Here is a 19,098-nt window from a genome sequence, read left to right as displayed (position 1 = left end):
CAATTTGTCCTGAGTGCGATGATACACCATATGTGGGGGGAACCACTGTTTGGGCACATGGGAGGGCTCAGAAGGGAAGGAGTGCCATTTGAATGCAGACTTAGATGGAATGGTCTGCAGGTGTCACATTGCGTTTGCAGAGCCCCTAATGTACCTAAACAGTAGAAACCCCCCACAAGTGACACCATTTTGGAAAGTAGACCCCCTTAGGAACTTATCTAGATGTGTGCTGAGCGCTTTGACCCACCAAGGGCTTCACAGAAGTTTATAATGGAGAGCCGTAAAAATAAAACAAAAATTTTTTCCCACAAAAATTATTTTTTAGCCCCCAGTTTCGTATTTTCCCGAGGGTAAAAGGAGAAATTCGACCCCAAAAGTTGTTGTCCAATTTGTCCTGAGTGCGCTGATACCCCATATGTGGGGGGGAACCACTGTTTGGGCGCATGGGAGGGCTCGGAAGGGAAGGAGCTCCATTTGGAATGAGGACTTAGATGGAATGGTCTGCAGGTGTCACATTGCATTTGCAGAGCCCCTAATGTACCTAAACAGTAGAAACCTCCCACAAGTGACACCATTTTGGAAACTAGACCCCCTAAGGAACTCATCTAGATGTGTTGTGATAGCTTTGAACCCCCAAGTGTTTCACTACAGTTTGTAACGCAGAGCCGTGAAAATTAAAAAAAAAAATCTTTCCCCCCAAAATTATTTTTTAGCCCCCAGTTTTGTATTTTCCCGAGGGTAAGAGGAGAAATTCGACCCCAAAAGTTGTTGTCCAATTTGTCCTGAGTGCGCTGATACCCCATATGTGGGGGGGAACCACTGTTTGGGCGCATGGGAGGGCTCGGAAGGGAAGGAGCTCCATTTGGAATGAGGACTTAGATGGAATGGTCTGCAGGTGTCACATTGCATTTGCAGAGCCCCTAATGTACCTAAACAGTAGAAACCTCCCACAAGTGACACCATTTTGGAAACTAGACCCCCTAAGGAACTCATCTAGATGTGTTGTGATAGCTTTGAACCCCCAAGTGTTTCACTACAGTTTGTAACGCAGAGCCGTGAAAATTAAAAAAAAAAATCTTTCCCCCCAAAATTATTTTTTAGCCCCCAGTTTTGTATTTTCCCGAGGGTAAGAGGAGAAATTCGACCCCAAAAGTTGTTGTCCAATTTGTCCTGAGTACGCTGATACCCCGTATGTTGGGGGAAACCAACGTTTGAGCGCATGGCAGAGCTCGGAAGGGAAGGAGCGCCATTTGGAATGCAGACTTAGATGGAATGGTCTGCAGACGTCACATTGCGTTTGCAGAACCCCTAATGTACCTAAACAGTAGAAACCCCCCACAAGTGACCCCATATTGGAAACTAGACCCCCCAGGGAACTAATCTAGATGTGTTGTGAGAACTTTGAACCCCCAAGTGTTTCACTACAGTTTATAACGCAGAGCCATGAAAATAAAAAATCTTTTTTTTTCCCACAAAAAATATGTTTTAGCCCCGAGTTTTGTATTTTCCCAAGGGTAGCAGGAGAAATTGGACCCCAAAAGTTGTTGTCCTATTTGTCCTGAGTACGCTGATACCCCATATGTTGGGGTAAACCCCTGTTTGGGCACACGGGAGAGCTCGGAAGGGAAGAAGCACTGTTTTACTTTTTCAACGCAGAATTGGCTGGAATTGAGATCAGACGCCATGTCGCGTTTGGAGAGCCCCTGATGTGCCTAAACAGTGGAAACCCCCCAATTATAACTGAAACCCTAATCCAAACACATCCCTAACCCTAATCCCAACAGTAACCCTAACCACACCTCTAACCCTGACACACCCCTAACCCTAATCCCAACCCTATTCCCAACCGTAAATGTAATCTAAACCCTAACTGTAACTTTAGCCCCAACCCAAACTGTAGCCCTAGCCCTAACCCTAGCCCTAACCCTAGCCCTAACCCTAGCCCTAACCCTAGCCCTAACCCTAGCCCTAGCCCTAGCCCTAACCCTAGCCCTAACCCTAGCCCTAACCCTAACCCTAGCCCTAACCCTAGCCCTAACTCTAACCCTAGCCCTATTGGGAAAATGGAAATAAATACATTTTTTTAATTTTTCCCTAACTAAGGGGGTGATGAAGGGGGGTTTGATTTACTTTTATAGCGGGTTTTTTAGCGGATTTTTATGATTGGCAGCCGTCACACACTGAAAGACGCTTTTTATTGCAAAAAATATTTTTTGCGTTACCACATTTTGAGAGCTATAATTTTTCTATATTCTGGTCCACAGAGTCATGTGAGGTCTTGGTTTTTGCGGGACGTGTTGATGTTTTTATTGGTAACATTTTCGGGCACGTGACATTTTTTGATCGCTTTTTATTCCGATTTTTGTGAGGCAGAATGACCAAAAACCAGCTATTCATGAATTTCTTTTGGGGGAGGCGTTTATACCGTTCCGCGTTTGGTAAAATTGATGAAGCAGTTTTATTCTTCGGGTCAGTACGATTACAGCGACACCTCATTTATATCATTTTTTTATGTTTTGGCGCTTTTATACGATAAAAACTATTTTATAGAAAAAATAATTATTTTTGCATCGCTTTATTCTCAGGACTATAACTTTTTTATTTTTTTGCTGATGATGCTGTATGGCGGCTCGTTTTTTGCGGGACAAGATGACGTTTTCAGCGGTACCATGGTTAGTTATATCTGTCTTTTTGATCGCGTGTTATTCCACTTTTTGTTCGGCGGTATGATAATAAAGCGTTGTTTTTTGCCTCGTTTTTTTTTTTTTTTTCTTACGGTGTTTACTGAAGGGGTTAACTAGTGGGCCAGTTTTATAGGTCGGGCCGTTACGGACGCGGCGATACTAAATATGTGTACTTTTATTGTTTTTTTTTTTTATTTAGATAAAGAAATGTATTTATGGGAATAATTTTTTTTTTTTTTTTTTTCATTATTTTGGAATATTTTTTTTTATTTTTTTTTACACATTTGAAATTTTTTTTTTTTACTTTTTTACTTTGTCCCAGGGGGGGACATCACAGATCAGTGATCTGACAGTTTGCACAGCACTCTGTCAGATCACCGATCTGATAGGAGTGCAGGCTGCTTCACAGTGCCTGCTCTGAGCAGGCTCTGTGAAGCCACCTCCCTCCCTGCAGGACCCGGATCCGCGGCCATCTTGGATCCGGGGCTCGAGCAGGGAGGGAGGTGAGGAGACCCTCGCAGCAACGCGATCACATCGCGTTGCTGCGGGGGGCTCAGGGAAGCCCGCAGGGAGCCCCCTCCCTGCGCGGTGCTTCCCTGTACCGCCGGCACATCGCGATCATCTTTGATCGCGGTGTGCCGGGGGTTAATGTGCCGGGGGCGGTCCGTGACCGCTCCTGGCACATAGTGCCGGATGTCAGCTGCGATAAACAGCTGACACCCGGCCGCGATCGGCGGCGCTCCCCCCGTGAGCGCTGCCGATCGCATATGACGTACTATTGCGTCCTTGGGAAGTAAAGCCCACCCCACATGGACGCAATAGTACGTCTAATGGCAGAAAGGGGTTAAGGGTATAGTCTGTTCATGTCTTTGTGAGTGGGCAAACTTACAAAATCAGCAAGGGATCAAATACTTATTTCCTTAACTGTATATACTTACAGGTATACAAGAGACCGGGGAAAATATACAAGTGCTTCTCACAAAATTAGAATATCATCAAAAAGTCAATTTATTTCAGTTCTTCAATACAAAAAGTGAGACTATCACAGTGATCAAAATAAAAATAATAGTAAATCAACCCCCCGCTTTATCACCCCCTTAGGCTAGTTTCACATTTGCGTATAAATCCGCAGCGTTTAATACGCATCCGCAAGGGGTGGAAAAAACGCGTACAAACACGGCGTTTTTTAGACGCATGCAGTACCGCATGCCGTAAAAAAACGGCGCGTTTGTATGTGTTTATATGCGGTTTTTCCTGCGTTTGCGTTTTTTGTGCGCATGATGAGAAATTTCACAAGAGAAAAATCTAGATAACCAGACACCGCCAATGTGACTAAAGAGGGCGTGTATTATGGGATTTCTTTATATAGACCCCTGAACAGCTGTAATATTCAGATTTTGCTCCTGTATCCTGTGTCATGATGGATCTTCGCATGGAGAGCTTTTATTTCAACCTGGATTTCAGCTTCAAGCTGTTTCTTGCCTGTGCTTTTGCTTGGGAGCAAGACAGAAATCGCGAAAGATGGAGAAGGAGACGTCGGCGTTTTTGGAGACACCCCATTATCGAACTACGTGAGAGCCGTAGAGCCTATCACACGTTGTATGGCGAGCTTAATGCCAACCCGGAGAAATTCCATGAATATACAAGGATGTCGCAAGACTCGTTCCGGATTTGCTTGCTCGTGTCCAAGGAACCATACGGAGACAGGACACCCAGCTCCGTAGAGCGATTCCACCGGAGGAACGTCTGCTGGTTACATTAAGGTACGTTACAAATCTAAACCAATGACAGTCCAAGTTTTGTGTTTTCAGACATGTATGTTTTGGGTATTTTCCTAGCTTTCTTTAGCGTAAACACACCATAAATAGAATAGATTGTAATTATTTTTTTTTATTATTATTTTCTTACAGATTTCTGGCAACCGGAGAGAGTTTATCATCCCTCCACTTCCAATACCGGCTTGGAATATCCACCCTGTCCGGAATAGTTGTGGACACCTGTCGGGCTTTGTGGAATGTACTCCGGGATGAGTTTATACCCATACCCACCGCGGACATGTGGCTTGAAATAGCTGAAAAATTCTTGAGTGTGTGTGATTTCCCCAACTGTTTAGGAGCGGTGGATGGAAAGCACATCCGCATTATCAAACCTGCCAGAACAGGATCGGAGTTTTTCAACTATAAAAAATATATTTCTCTTGTGCTCATGGCAATAGCTCATGCGAACTGTCGCTTCATCGCCGTGGACATTGGAGCTTTTGGCCGTGGCAACAATTCCCAGACTTTCAAGAACTCGGATATGGGCCGGCGTGTGTATGGCAAAAATTTCAATTTTCCCCCACCACAACCTTTCCCCAACACTCAAGGTCCACCGGTGCCATTTGTTATGGTTGGGGATGAGGCCTTTCAGATGTGTGAAAACCTACTGAAGCCATATTCCAGTCGGGACTTGAACCACACTATAAGGATCTTTAACTACAGACTGACCAGGGCCCGAAGAACAGTAGAGTGTACCTTTGGCATTCTGGTCTCTAAATGGCGCATTCTTGCATCAGCCATAAATATAAAAGTGGAGACAGTTGACGAGGTGGTCAAAGCCTTTGTGGTTCTGCACAATTATATAATGGTTAAGGAGCGACCCAACATTGAACTTGATGAACCAGTTGCACACCCACTGCCCGATTTCCAGCATCACCCGCTGCGGTCAACAGCAGCAGTTGGTCACATGCGGGATCAATTTGCTGCATTTTTTTATTCAGATATTGGGCGTGTGTCATTGCAAGACACTGTTGTCTAAATGTCCGGTTGTAATTAGATCTGTAACAGTAATTATCTGAAATGATAACAATATTTCTCATTAATAAACTTTAGTTTTGGTTGTGTTGACCGTGTCTCCTATGTTTTTACTCTACAAACCAAGGCTGTCCTAAAACTGGCAGTATTTGGTCTGTATTTAATATCAGTATTTGTAATCCAAAATCAGGAGTGGGTGTTAAAGGCAGAGGTGCTAGTTATTATGTTAATATCATAATTTACCTCTAATTGCTCCACTCCTTGTTTTGGCTTACAAATACTGATATAAAACACTGACCACATACTGCTTGTGTTATGGCAGCCATGTTGCTTTACACTTGTTGACGTCATTGCGTCCTGATTCTGTTCAGCAGCATCCATTGGACACAGACTGAAGAGACAATGACTGTCACATTAAAGGGACTCTGTCACCTGAATTTGGAGGGAACAATTTTCAGCCATAGAGGCGGGGTTTTCAGGTGTTTGATTCACCCTTTCCTTACCCACTGGCTGCATGCTGGCTGCAATATTGGATTGAAGTTCATTCTCTGTCCTCCATAGTACACGCCTGCGCAAGGCAAGATTGCCTTGTGCAGGCATGTACTACGGAGGACAGTGAATGAACTTCAATCCAATATTGCAGCCAGCATGCAGCCAGTGGGTAAGGAAAGGGTGAATCAAACACCCGAAAACCCCGCCCCTATGGCTGAAGATTGTTCCCTCCAAATTCAGGTGACAGGGTCCCTTTAAAGAGATCTATACTCATCAAGTCAGGTGTCAGAAATAATGAATTCATGATGCACATATAACAGCCTCATGAATTCACTATTTCTGTCACCTGTGCAGGTGAGCATAGATATGCCGTGTGACCACCATTGTCCCTTCTATTTGTGTGTAATAGATTATGTACACAGAAGAGAAAATGGAGGTTATACAAGGCAGTTCTCTACTCAACAGGCCAGGTGTCATAACTAATGAGTTTTTTTCACACCTGTCCTGTTCAGTAGAGTTCTGCACTGTATTTCCGCCATTTTCTCTTCAGACTGCAACACTAGTCACAGCAGAAAGAAGAGATTATGGAGATAATACATCTATTATTTTTTGGCCCACATCATATCTTTATACTAAAGACACACAAAGCTGCAGTCTTTTTTTATAACTCCTGGAGATATGATGTGGCCCAAAAATTAAGTGTGTGGCGAAGTTTCTTATTTGGCGCACGGTGTGTGTTGCCGGCGGCGATAGACACAATAAACCAAACATAATTGTGGCAAATCAAATTGTATTTATTTTTTTAACAACCAAAAAAATGTATTTAACTGCGCCGGCTTGGGGTAGAGTGATGTAAACGGGGGGTGTGAAGCACTGAGGCCTGGCTAACCGTGGACGACGCAGAGGTGACAGGAGAAGGGGCAATGAAACTAGTGGGGTCTGGTAGTTCGGGGATGGGGCTTGACACATGAGAGGCTTGAGACACACTGGAAGGGTGAGACAAACCCAGTGGCGTAACTACAAAGTTATGGGCCCCGGTGCGAACTTTCAAATGGGGCCCCCCCACCAAAACATTTTCCACCCAAATCCACATCCTCCCCATGCTCCTGCCCCATCCATCTCCACATTCTGCCCCATCCGTCTCCGCATTCTGCCCCATCCCTCTCCACATTCTGCCCCATCCATCTCCACATTCTGCCCCATCCATCTCCACATTCTGCCGTCTCCATATCTCACCAGAACAGCAGGAACCGGAAATCTGCTGCTGGTTGATACCAGAGAACACGAGCTGCACACAACCAGGACTGAGCTGCTGAGAGCTGAAGGACCTGTGGTGACATCATCGTCATGTGATCAGGAGGCGGAGCTGATAAATGGTGAAAGACCTATGATAGTGATGACGTCACCACAGGATCTTCAGCTCTTCCTTTCAGATCAGGCGTCGGCTGCTGATCTGATGTGTGCGCCCGGCAGGCGACTGCTGCGACCGTGGTAGTTACGCCCCTGGACAAACCTAACATTACAGACACATTGGGGTGAAGGGGGAGGAATGCTAAGAGTTCTCTGATTGTTTGTTTTTTGTGTTTTTTTTTTTAGTTTGACGGGTTCTGGGAGGTATTGGTGGGCTCATATGGCGTGGTGGTGGGTGACCTGTCAGGGTCCGGCTGCACTGTGTCAGAGTCCATAATGCTCGTAGAGCGTGCAGCCATGCCAGAGTCCATAGTGCTCGTAGAGCGTGCAGCCATGCCAGAGTCCATAGTGCTCGTAGAGCGTGCAGCCATGCCAGAGTCCATAGTGCTCGTAGAGCGTGCAGCCATGCCAGAGTCCATAGTGCTCGTAGAGCGTGCAGCCATGCCAGAGTCCATAGTGCTCGTAGAGCGTGCAGCCATGCCAGAGTCCATAGCACTCGTAGAGCGGAAGGTCATGCCAGGGTCCTGCTGCATCGTGGTGGTGGCGGTACGGAAAGCCATGCCAGGGTCCTGCTGCATCGTGGTGGTGGCGGTACGGAAAGCCATGCAGGGTCCTGCTGCATCGTGGTGGTGGCGGTACGGAAAGCCATGCCAGGGTCCTGCTGCATCGTGGTGGTGGCGGTACGGAAAGCCATGCAGGGTCCTGCTGCATCGTGGTGGTGGCGGTACGGAAGGCCATGCCAGGGTCCTGCTGCATCGTGGTGGTGGCGGTACGGAAAGCCATGCCGGGGTCCTGCTGCATCGTGGTGGTGGCGGTACGGAAGGCCATGCCAGGGTCCTGCTGCATCGTGGTGTCAGTGGAGGAGGTCCAAGCAGGAGCAGCGGTTGTCATGGTGGTGGCGGTGGGATGTCCAACTTCACTTGGCATGGTGCTGGCGCTGTAGTGGTGTCCAGCTGTGGAAGGAATTGAGGTGGCCGTGCAGTGGTATGCAGCAGAGGTCGGCATTGAGGTTAATCGTGACAGTGAAGGCACAGTTGGATATGCCGCCACTGTCTGCTGGAAATACCGACTCTGCTGCATGGCCTGCACGTAAGCAGCATTGCAGGCCTGCATGACACTCAGCTGGAGATCAGGAGTAAGGTGTTCCGACATGCCCTGTTCAATTTGGTTGAAAAAATGATGTGCTGGCCTCTGGAGGTTGGCTTTCACTTGATCAAGGCTTTTGGTGACCTCCTAGATACGTGTATTCAAGAGGCTATGTGAAACATCCATTCGGTCACCCAAAGCCTTGATTGCTTTTTGTAAAACCGAGCTCAAGTGCAAAAACTCGGGCATGAGTGACCTGTCCGAAGCCCTCTGCCACTGCCAGCAGGAGCCCAAAAAAAAAGGGGCAGTGGAAGAGGACTGCGAAAGGGGAAGACCTGATGGACCAGGTTTCTGGTCTCCAGTTAGTGTGGAAGGCCCACTTACTGCTGCACTGCTGGATGGCTGGGACGGGTCCGCGGCTGTCGGATGAAGGACCGCTCCAGAACCTGGGCCATGGAGACAAATGTCTTTTTTCGGCCTTACTAACAGTAGTGCTCCATGTGCTGTGAAAAAAGGAAAAAGAAAATTAATACCAAAAATATACCAGACGCCAAATCCTGTGGAATAGAAACATACATAGTATGGCAATGCAATACAACCTAATGCACGTGATAAATACTTACGCTCTCTGGGCAAGGAGCGGTCTTAAAAATGCCAGAACGCGATGGTATTTGTAAGTTCGGATCCTTGCAAGGACTTTTGGCTGTGCTCACACAACTGTGTGTGATGACAGAAACTCCTGAGAGTTTCTTTCATCACACACAGTCGAGTGATCGAGTGTGCACGGCCAAGGTCTCTGCTGCTTCACACTGCAGTGCAATACTTACCAAATGCAGTTTGGACCCGAGTCGTGGCGTTGTCCCAGCCATCCCACTGCTCTTTGGCCACCTCATTCCACAGGCGCCGCAGCGTGACGTTGTTTGAGTGCAGTGGATCGCGGGTGTCCCACAACGGGACTCGCTCCTGGACCAGGGAGATGAGTTCATTCTCAATCAGATCATCCTCCTGTTGTGGAACCTAAAAATTAAATAAAGTCATTAAAGATTGGTCAATTAACATAAGGAAAAGAAAGAAGAAAGATGCAGAGAAATGGCATGAATAGGAAAGTCAACACACAAAAGAATTCCAGAAGAAAAAAGTAAAGAAATACGAATGGAAAGAAAGGAAGATTCAAGAATACTACACTGAGGATACATAACAGTCAGCTGCCATCTTTCCACCCGACCTTGACTCCGCTGCTCCTGCCCAGTCTCTGCCGCAGATGAAGAAGAGCTCTAAAAAAAATGAAAAACAAAAATTGTCCCATGTGTGGATGTGACAGTGAATACTTACCAATCGGACGAGGCAAGTACTCACCTCACTGACATGCTCGACTTCTGACGGCCCAGGAAGAAACTCCTCATGAGAAGAAGCCGAAGAAGACATTCTGATGCATGTAGAAAGAAAGAAATGGCAGAAATTAGGACATGTAGAGACAGAAAATAGAAAATAAAGCCATTGGCTTGGATATACTCACATTGTTCAGAGGCTTGTTTTCTCAAAGGTGCTGTGGTCCGTCTGTTCTCCTTGGCTGTCTGCTGTGGCCGGTCTGTTCTGCTTGGCTGTCTGCTGAGTAGTGACCTGCAAATGTCCACTACCTCCCTTCATCACCTACTATGTGGGGGGTGGCTTATCAGTGTCTAGACATGTTTTTTTTCAATTGAAATGCATGCGTTCTCGAACGCAACCAAACGCATGTGCTTCTGAACGCATGCGTTTATATTGACAGCAATGTGTTTTTTTGGCGCAAACCTTGCACAAGCGACCGCATGCGTTTCCAGGCGGCAAATTGACGCCTCTAAAAATTACTACATGTTGCATTTCCGCGCCAAGCCGCAGACGACGAAACGATGCATGCGTCTTCAAACGCGGCAAAACGCGAACAATCACAAACGCATGCATACCTAATGTTAAATATAGGAATACACAACGCATGCGGATATATGCGGTATAAACGCTGCGGACACAAACGCAAATGTGAAACCGGCCTTAGGTAAAAATAATAAAATATATATATTTTTTTTTATTTCCATTTTTCATTAGGGTTAGAGTCTGGCTAAAGTGAGTTGGGCTGAAGTTAGGGTTGGGCTAAAGTTAGGGTTGGGTAAAGTGAGTTGGCTAGGGATCACCTCACATTTGAAGTGAGTTTGGGGGCTCAATATAACAGAAAATACCAAAAAGTGACACCATTCTAAAAACTGCACCCCTCAAGGTGTGCAAAACCACATTCAAGAAGTTTATTAACCCTTCAGGTACTTCATGAAAGCTAAAGCTATGTGGAAGAAAAAACTAGCATTTTATTTTTTTCACAAAAAATTTACTTTGGAACCAATTTTTTTTATTTTCACAAGGGTATCAAGAGGAAATGGAACACAAAATTTGTTATACAATTTCTCCTGAGTATGCCGATACCCCATATGTGGGGAAAAGCTACTGTTTGGTAGCATGACAGGGCTAGAAGGGAGGAAGCACCATTTGACTTTTTAAACGCAAAATTGGCTGGAATCAATGATGGCGCCATGTCGCGTTTGAAGACCCCCTGATGTACCTAAACAGTGGAACCCCCCAATTCTAACTCCAACCCTAACCCCAACACACCCCTAACCCTAATCCCAACCATAACCCTAACCCCCCTAACCCTAATCCCAACCCTAGCCGTAATCCCAACCATAACTACAACCCTAGCCCAACCCTAACTTTAGCCCAAACTCAACTTTAGCCTAACCCCAACCCTAGCCCTAGCCCAACCCTAACCCTAACTTTAGCCCAACCTTAATCCTAATTTTAGCCCAACCCTAATCCTAACTTTAGTCCAACCTTAACCCTAAAAAAATGGTTTTGTAAATTTTGTTGGCAAAATGAGAAATTGCTGGTCAACTTTTAACCCTTATGTCCTAACAAAAAAATTATGTTTCCAAAATTGTGCTGATGTAAAGTTGATATGTGCGAAATGTTATTTATTAACTATAAGATGGTGGCCTGATTCTAACGCATCGGGTATTATAGAATGCACAACCACGTAGAATATAACACAGCCCACATAGTATATAACACACCCCACGTAGTATATAGCATATCCATGTAGTATATTGCACAGACACGTAGTATATAGCATAGCCACGTAGTATATTGCACAGCCACAGAGTATATAGCATAGCCACGTAGTATATTGTACAGCCACGTAGTATATAGCATAGCTACGTAGTATATTGCACAGCCACGTAGTATATAACACAGCCCGCGTAGTATATTAAACAGCCACGCAGTATATAACACAGCCCATGTAATATATTAAACAGCCACGTAGTATATAGCACAGCCACGTAGTATATTGCCCAGCCCACGCAGTATGTAACACAGCCCACGTAGTATATAACACAGCCCACGCAGTATGTAACACAGCCCACGTAGTATATAGCACAGCCCACGTAGTATATAGCACAGCCCACGTAGTATATAGCACAGGCCACGTAGTATATAGCACAGCCCACATAGTATATAGCACAGCCCAAGTAATATATAACAGTCCGCGCAGTATATAACACAGCCACGTAGTATAAACACAGGCACGTAGTATATAGCACAGCCCACGCAGTATATTACACAGCTACGTAGTATATTGCACAGTCACGTAGTATATAGCACAGCCAACGTAGTATATAACACAGCCCACGCAGTATATAACACAGCCCACGCAGTATATAACACAGCCCATGCGGTATATAACACAGCCCACGTAGTATATAACACAGCCCACGTAGTACATAACACAGCCCTCGTAGTATATAGCAATGTGGGCACCATATCCCTATTTAAAAAACAATTAAAATAAAAAATAGTTATATACTCACCTTCCGTCGGCACCCGGATCCAGCCGAGGCTTTTACCAATGCTCCTCGTGCTCCGGTCCCAAGTATGCATTGCGGCAATGAGTCGAGATCCTGTAGCGGTCTCGCGGGACCGCCACGTCATCATCTCGCGAGACCGCTACGTGATCTCGAGTCAGTGCCGCAATGCATTCTTGGGAAAGACTGCGGCGGACTTCGGAAGGTGAGAATATATTGTTTTTTTTAAAATTATTTTTAACATTCTATGTTTTAACTATTGATGCTGCATAGGCAACCACTGAGGACTTTCAATTCTAAATATTTTTCCCAACATTTTTGCCAAATTTACATTTTTTCCATAAATAAATGCAAGTTATATCAAAGAAATTTTACCAATAACATGAAGAACAATATGTCACGAAAAAATCTTCTCAGAATCAGTGGGATATGTTGAAGCGTTCCAGAACTGTCTAATATAAAATTGCCAATCGGCTCTGTCACAGCTTCCGGCGACTGTGTCACTATCCCACAATACACCGCTGCTGGAAGTCCACGAACTGCGCCTCGGCACCGCTATTCCGTCGCTCATCTCCCGCCTCAGGGAGGTCAGCGGCGACGTAGCCGGGAGATGAGCGGCACTAGCCGCTCGCCATATTGGAACACCCAAGTTATGGGTATTACGATATGGCGGCCGGGATTCATATCCCCCCTCCAAGCCGTGTGGCACCGCTCATTGGCTGAGCGGCGTTGAATTCAAATTCCCCGCCCCGTCGGCTGAGCCAATGAGCGTTGCCGTGCGGGATTTCAATGCCCCGCCAAGCCGCGCAGCACCGCTCATTGGCTTAGCGCCCCTGGCCTCTGCCAATGAGCAGCGTGGGATTCAAATCCCCAGCCAAAGCCGCGTGGCTCCACTCATTAGCTGAGCCACCAGCCGGCTGAGGTTTGGCGGGGGATTCAAATCCCGCGCAGCACCGCTCATTGGCTCAGCTGGCGGGCTGCTCAGCCAATGAGCGGTGCCGCGCGGCTTAGGCATGGGATTCAAATCCCGCGTGGCACCCCTCATTGGCTCAGCCGGCGGGGTGGGGGATTTGAAACCTGCGGTGCCACGTGGCTTTGGCGAGGGGATTTGAATCCCGCACTGCTCAAATCCACGTGGCACACTAATTGGCTGAGCTGCCGCCGGCTGAGCCAATGAGCGGCGTGGGATTCAAATCCCCCCCGCCAAAGCTGCGTAACACCGCTCATTGACTGAGCCAATGAGCGGTACCGCACGGGATTTGAATCCCCCACCAAAGCTGCGCCGGCCAGGAGTGGCTCAGCCAATGAGCGGCGCGGGGTTCAAATCCCTCACCCCGCCTTTTGAGCCAATGAGCGGTGCCACGCGGGATGTGAATTCCCCGCCAAAGCCGCGCGGCACTGCTCATTGGCTGAGCTGCCCACCGGCTGAGCCAATGAGCAGTGCAGCCTCCCCTGGCCATGCGGCTTTGGCGGGGGATTCAAATCCCGCTCGGCACCGCTCATTGGCTCAACCGGCGGGGATTCGAATCCCGTGTGGCACCGCTCATTGGCTCAGTCGGCGGGGTGGGGTATTTGAATCCCGCGCCACTCATTGGCTGAGCATTCCCAATGCAATAGCATCTAGCCTATTTCTAGTAACTTCATAAAGTGACAGTGGTCAGAATGTTAAAAATTGGCTTGGTCAAACGTACCAAATTGGCTCTATCCCTAAGAGGTTAATTGAAAGTTGAGTGGAAGAAAAAAGTGTGTTAGAAAAAGGTGCACAAGCAACCGGGATGACCGCAGCCTTGAAAGGATTGGCAAGAGAAGGCCATTCAGAATTTTGGGAGAGATTTTTATGTGCATACGTTGCGGATTCCCTACGGATGCGCAGCGTTTTTTGCGGTGTAGAAATGCTGCAGATCCGCAAATGATTTACAGTACAATGTAAATCAATGAGAAAAAAAAAGATGTGCACACGTTGCGGAAAATCCGCTGCGGAAACGCTGCGGTTTAAAAGAAGTAGCATGTCACTTCTTTTTTTACAATCTGCAGCGTTTTTGTACCCATTCCATTATAGAAATCCGCAGGGGTAAAAAACGCAGCAAATCCACACAAAAAAACCGCAGTAAAAACGCATAAAAAACGCTGCAGATCTGCATAAATAATGCGACAAATCCGCAGCTGCGTTTTCTGCCAGGAGAGGCAGAATCCGCACCAGAAATTCCTAAGGCTAATCCGCAACGTGTGCATATAGCCTCACAAGGAGTGGACTGCTGCTGGAGTCATTGCTTCAAGAGCCACCACGCACAGATGTATCCAGGACATGGGCTACAAGTGTCACATTCCTTGTGTCAAGCCACTCATGACCAATAGACAACGCCAGAAGCTTCTTACCTGGGCCAAGGAGAAAAAGAACTGGACTGTTGCTCAGTGGTCCAAGGTGTTGTTTTCAGATGAAAGTAAATTTTGCATTTCATTGGGAAATCAAGGTCCCAGAGTCTGGAGGAAGAGTGGAGAGGCCACAATCCAAGCTGCTGGAGGTCTAGTGTGAAGTTTCCACAATCAGTGATGGTTTGGGGAGCCATGTCATCTGCTGGTGTAGGTCCACTGTGTTTTATCAAAACCAAAGTCAGCGCAGCCGTCTACCAGGAAATCTTAGAGCACTTCATGCTTCCCTCTGCTGACAAGCTTTATGGAGATGGAAATGTCCTTCTCCAGCAGGACTTGGCACCTGTCCACACTGCCAAAAGTACCAATACCTAGTTTACAAACAACAGTATCACTTGGCAGCAAACTCACCTGACCTTAACTTTTTTATTAAATTCTAATTTTATGAGCAGCCCCTGTACATATGTGTTATATACTGACAGGTGTACAGGAAACTTGGGGGGATATAGTCGCTGTATATATGTGTTATGTGCTGGCAGGTATACAGGAGGGTGTATACATATATACATGGGCATACAGGAGGGTGTATACATATATACATGGGCAGGGCATGGTGCTGCCGGGGAGGAGATTTTGTTGGTTTCTTCCTGTGGCCGCTGTTGCTCCCTTTGACCATCAGCTGCAGGGGGCGCTGGAGACACAGCTTTATTGGGGGTCAGTCCTGACAGCTGCCCCTCTTATAACGCTCCAGCACTGTTACAGCCTGAGCCAGCAGAGACCATGCTGAGGGTGGAGCCGCCTGTGTGTGACGGACCCCGGAGCTGTGCGCTCCCCCCGGTACCCGGGAATGCGACATTCCAGCGTGTGCGCTGATGCTGCGGGGACCTGGAGCCACTGTCAGCCCTGCCCCGAGGAGGAGGCGGCGGCGGCTACACGCACCGCCCCGGCCGCTGATCCATCGCTCAGGTGCGGGGAGACATGTCCGCCAGCCCCCGGTAACCCAGCGGATGATGGACTGTGCAGAAGCTGCGGCCACCAAACTGCACTGCCTGAGCCAGCGGTAATAGTGGGGGACACCGGTCACCTGCACTGCCGGGGAGGGGGGCAGAGGAGACACATAACATATTGTATGGGGAGGAGGTGGTACTGTACTGTGTATATGGGGGAGGTGGTACTGTACTGTGTATATGGGGGAGGAGGTGGTACTGTACTGTGTATATGGGGGAGGTGGTACTGTACTGTGTATATGGGGAGGAGGTGGTACTGTACTGTGTATATGGGGAGGAGGTACTGTACTGTGTAAATGGGGGAGGAGGTGGTACTGTACTGTGTATATGGGGGAGGTGGTACTGTACTGTGTATATGGGGGAGGAGGTGGTACTGTACTGTGTAAATGGGGGAGGTGGTACTGTACTGTGTAAATGGGGGAGGTGGTACTGTACTGTGTATATGGGGAGGAGGTACTGTACTGTGTATATGGGGAGGAGGTGGTACTGTACTGTGTATATGGGGGAGGTGGTACTGTACTGTGTATATGGGGAGGAGGTGGTACTGTACTGTGTAAATGGGGGAGGTGGTACTGTACTGTGTAAATGGGGGAGGTGGTACTGTACTGTGTATATGGGGAGGAGGTGGTACTGTACTGTGTATATGGGGGAGGTGGTACTGTACTGTGTATATGGGGAGGAGGTGGTACTGTACTGTGTATATGGGGGAGGTGGTACTGTACTGTGTATATGGGGAGGAGGTGGTACTGTACTGTGTATATGGGGGAGGTGGTACTGTACTGTGTATATGGGGAGGAGGTGGTACTGTACTGTGTATATGGGGGAGGTGGTACTGTACTGTGTATATGGGGAGGAGGTGGTACTGTACTGTGTAAATGGGGGAGGTGGTACTGTACTGTGTAAATGGGGGAGGTGGTACTGTACTGTGTATATGGGGAGGAGGTGGTACTGTACTGTGTATATGGGGGAGGTGGTACTGTACTGTGTATATGGGGAGGAGGTGGTACTGTACTGTGTATATGGGGGAGGTGGTACTGTACTGTGTATATGGGGAGGAGGTGGTACTGTACTGTGTATATGGGGGAGGTGGTACTGTACTGTGTATATGGGGGAGGTGGTGGTACTGTACTGTGTATATGGGGGAGGTGGTACTGTACTGTGTATATGGGGGAGGAGGTGGTACTGTACTGTGTAAATGGGGGAGGTGGTACTGTACTGTGTATATGGGGGAGGAGGTGGTACTGTACTGTATGGGGAGGAGGTGGTACTGTACTGTATGGGGAGGAGGTGGTACTGTACTGTGTATATGGGGGAGGAGGTGGTACTGTACTGTATTGGGGAGGAGGTGGTACTGTACTGTGTATATGGGGGGAGGAGGTGGTACTGTACTGTATTGTATGGGGGAGGAGGTTGTACTGTACTGTGTATATGGGGGACGTGGTGGTACTGTGCTGTATGGGGAGGTCGTGGTACTGTACTGTATGGGGAGGTGGTGGTACTGTGGGGAGGTTGTGGTACTGTACTGTATGGGGAGGAGGTGGTACTGTACTGTACTGTATGGGGAGGAGGTGGTACTGTACTGTGTATATGGGGAGGAGGTGGTACTGTACTGTGTATATGGGGAGGTGGTACTGTACTGTGTATATGGGGAGGAGGTGGTACTGTACTGTGTATATGGGGAGGAGGTGGTACTGTACTGTGTATATGGGGAGGAGGTGGTACTGTACTGTGTATATGGGGAGGAGGTGGTACTGTACTGTGTATATGGGGGAGGTGGTACTGTACTGTGTATATGGGGGAGGTGGTACTGTACTGTGTATATGGGGGAGGAGGTGGTACTGTACTGTGTAAATGGGGGAGGTGGTACTGTACTGTGTATATGGGGGAGGTGGTACTGTACTGTGTATATGGGGAGGAGGTGGTACTGTACTGTATGGGGAGGAGGTGGTACTGTACTGTGTATATGGGGGAGGAGGTGGTACTGTACTGTATTGGGGAGGAGGTGGTACTGTACTGTGTATATGGGGGGAGGAGGTGGTACTGTACTGTATTGTATGGGGGAGGAGGTTGTACTGTACTGTGTATATGGGGGACGTGGTGGTACTGTGCTGTATGGGGAGGTCGTGGTACTGTACTGTATGGGGAGGTGGTGGTACTGTGGGGAGGTTGTGGTACTGTACTGTATGGGGAGGTGGTGGTACTGTGGGGAGGTTGTGGTACTGTACTGTATGGGGAGGAGGTGGTACTGTACTGTACTGTATGGGGAGGAGGTGGTACTGTACTGTGTATATGGGGAGGAGGTGGTACTGTACTGTGTATATGGGGGAGGTGGTACTGTACTGTGTATATGGGGAGGAGGTGGTACTGTACTGTGTATATGGGGAGGAGGTGGTACTGTACTGTGTATATGGGGGAGGTGGTACTGTACTGTGTATATGGGGAGGAGGTGGTACTGTACTGTGTATATGGGGGAGGTGGTACTGTACTGTGTATATGGGGAGGAGGTGGTACTGTACTGTGTATATGGGGAGGAGGTGGTACTGTACTGTGTATATGGGGGAGGAGGTGGTACTGTACTGTGTATATGGGGAGGAGGTGGTACTGTACTGTGTATATGGGGGAGGTGGTACTGTACTGTGTATATGGGGGAGGAGGTGGTACTGTACTGTGTATATGGGGGAGGTGGTACTGTACTGTGTATATGGGGAGGAGGTGGTACTGTACTGTGTATATGGGGGAGGTGGTACTGTACTGTGTATATGGGGAGGAGGTGGTACTGTACTGTGTGTATGGGGAGGAGGTGGTACTGTACTGTGTATGGGGAGGAGGTGGTACTGTACTGTGTATATGGGGGAGGTGGTGGTACTGTGTATATGGGGGAGGTGGTACTGTACTGTGTATATGGGGGAGGAGGTGGTACTGTACTGTGTATATGGGGAGGAGGTGGTACTGTACTGTGTATATGGGGGAGGTGGTACTGTACTGTGTATATGGGGGAGGTGGTACTGTACTGTGTATATGGGGGAGGAGGTGGTACTGTACTGTGTATATGGGGAGGAGGTGGTACTGTACTGTGTATATGGGGGAGGTGGTACTGTACTGTGTATATGGGGGAGGAGGTGGTACTGTACTGTGTATATGGGGAGGAGGTGGTACTGTACTGTGTATATGGGGGAGGTGGTACTGTACTGTGTATATGGGGGAGGAGGTGGTACTGTACTGTGTATATGGGGAGGAGGTGGTACTGTACTGTGTATATGGGGGAGGTGGTACTGTACTGTGTATATGGGGGAGGAGGTGGTACTGTACTGTGTATATGGGGGAGGAGGTGGTACTGTACTGTGTATATGGGGGAGGTGGTACTGTACTGTGT

At 47.8% G+C, this 19,098-nt stretch overlaps 1 protein-coding gene across 6 annotated transcripts in view; it reads left to right on the top strand.

Moving 5' to 3' along the window:
• Positions 1–19,098, top strand: part of GARNL3 (GTPase activating Rap/RanGAP domain like 3) — a 184,062-nt gene that overhangs the window by 83,770 nt on the left and 81,194 nt on the right. Inside the window, exon 1 of one of the 6 annotated variants that reach the window (XM_069747374.1) lies at positions 15,409–15,778. The exons of 4 other annotated variants lie outside the window; for them this stretch is intronic. In XM_069747374.1, coding sequence (XP_069603475.1) covers positions 15,591–15,778 — 188 coding nt within the window. In that variant the 5' untranslated portion in view covers positions 15,409–15,590. Of the gene's footprint in view, positions 1–15,408; positions 15,779–19,098 lie in introns of those variants that run through there. One more of the 6 variants, XM_069747372.1, reaches the window with a different exon arrangement.

This window comes from Ranitomeya imitator, chromosome 2, assembly GCF_032444005.1.
Source record: "Ranitomeya imitator isolate aRanImi1 chromosome 2, aRanImi1.pri, whole genome shotgun sequence".
Classification (NCBI taxonomy): domain Eukaryota; kingdom Metazoa; phylum Chordata; class Amphibia; order Anura; family Dendrobatidae; genus Ranitomeya; species Ranitomeya imitator.
Note: the sequence above shows the minus strand (reverse complement) of the source record. Positions and strands in the feature narration are given on the sequence as shown.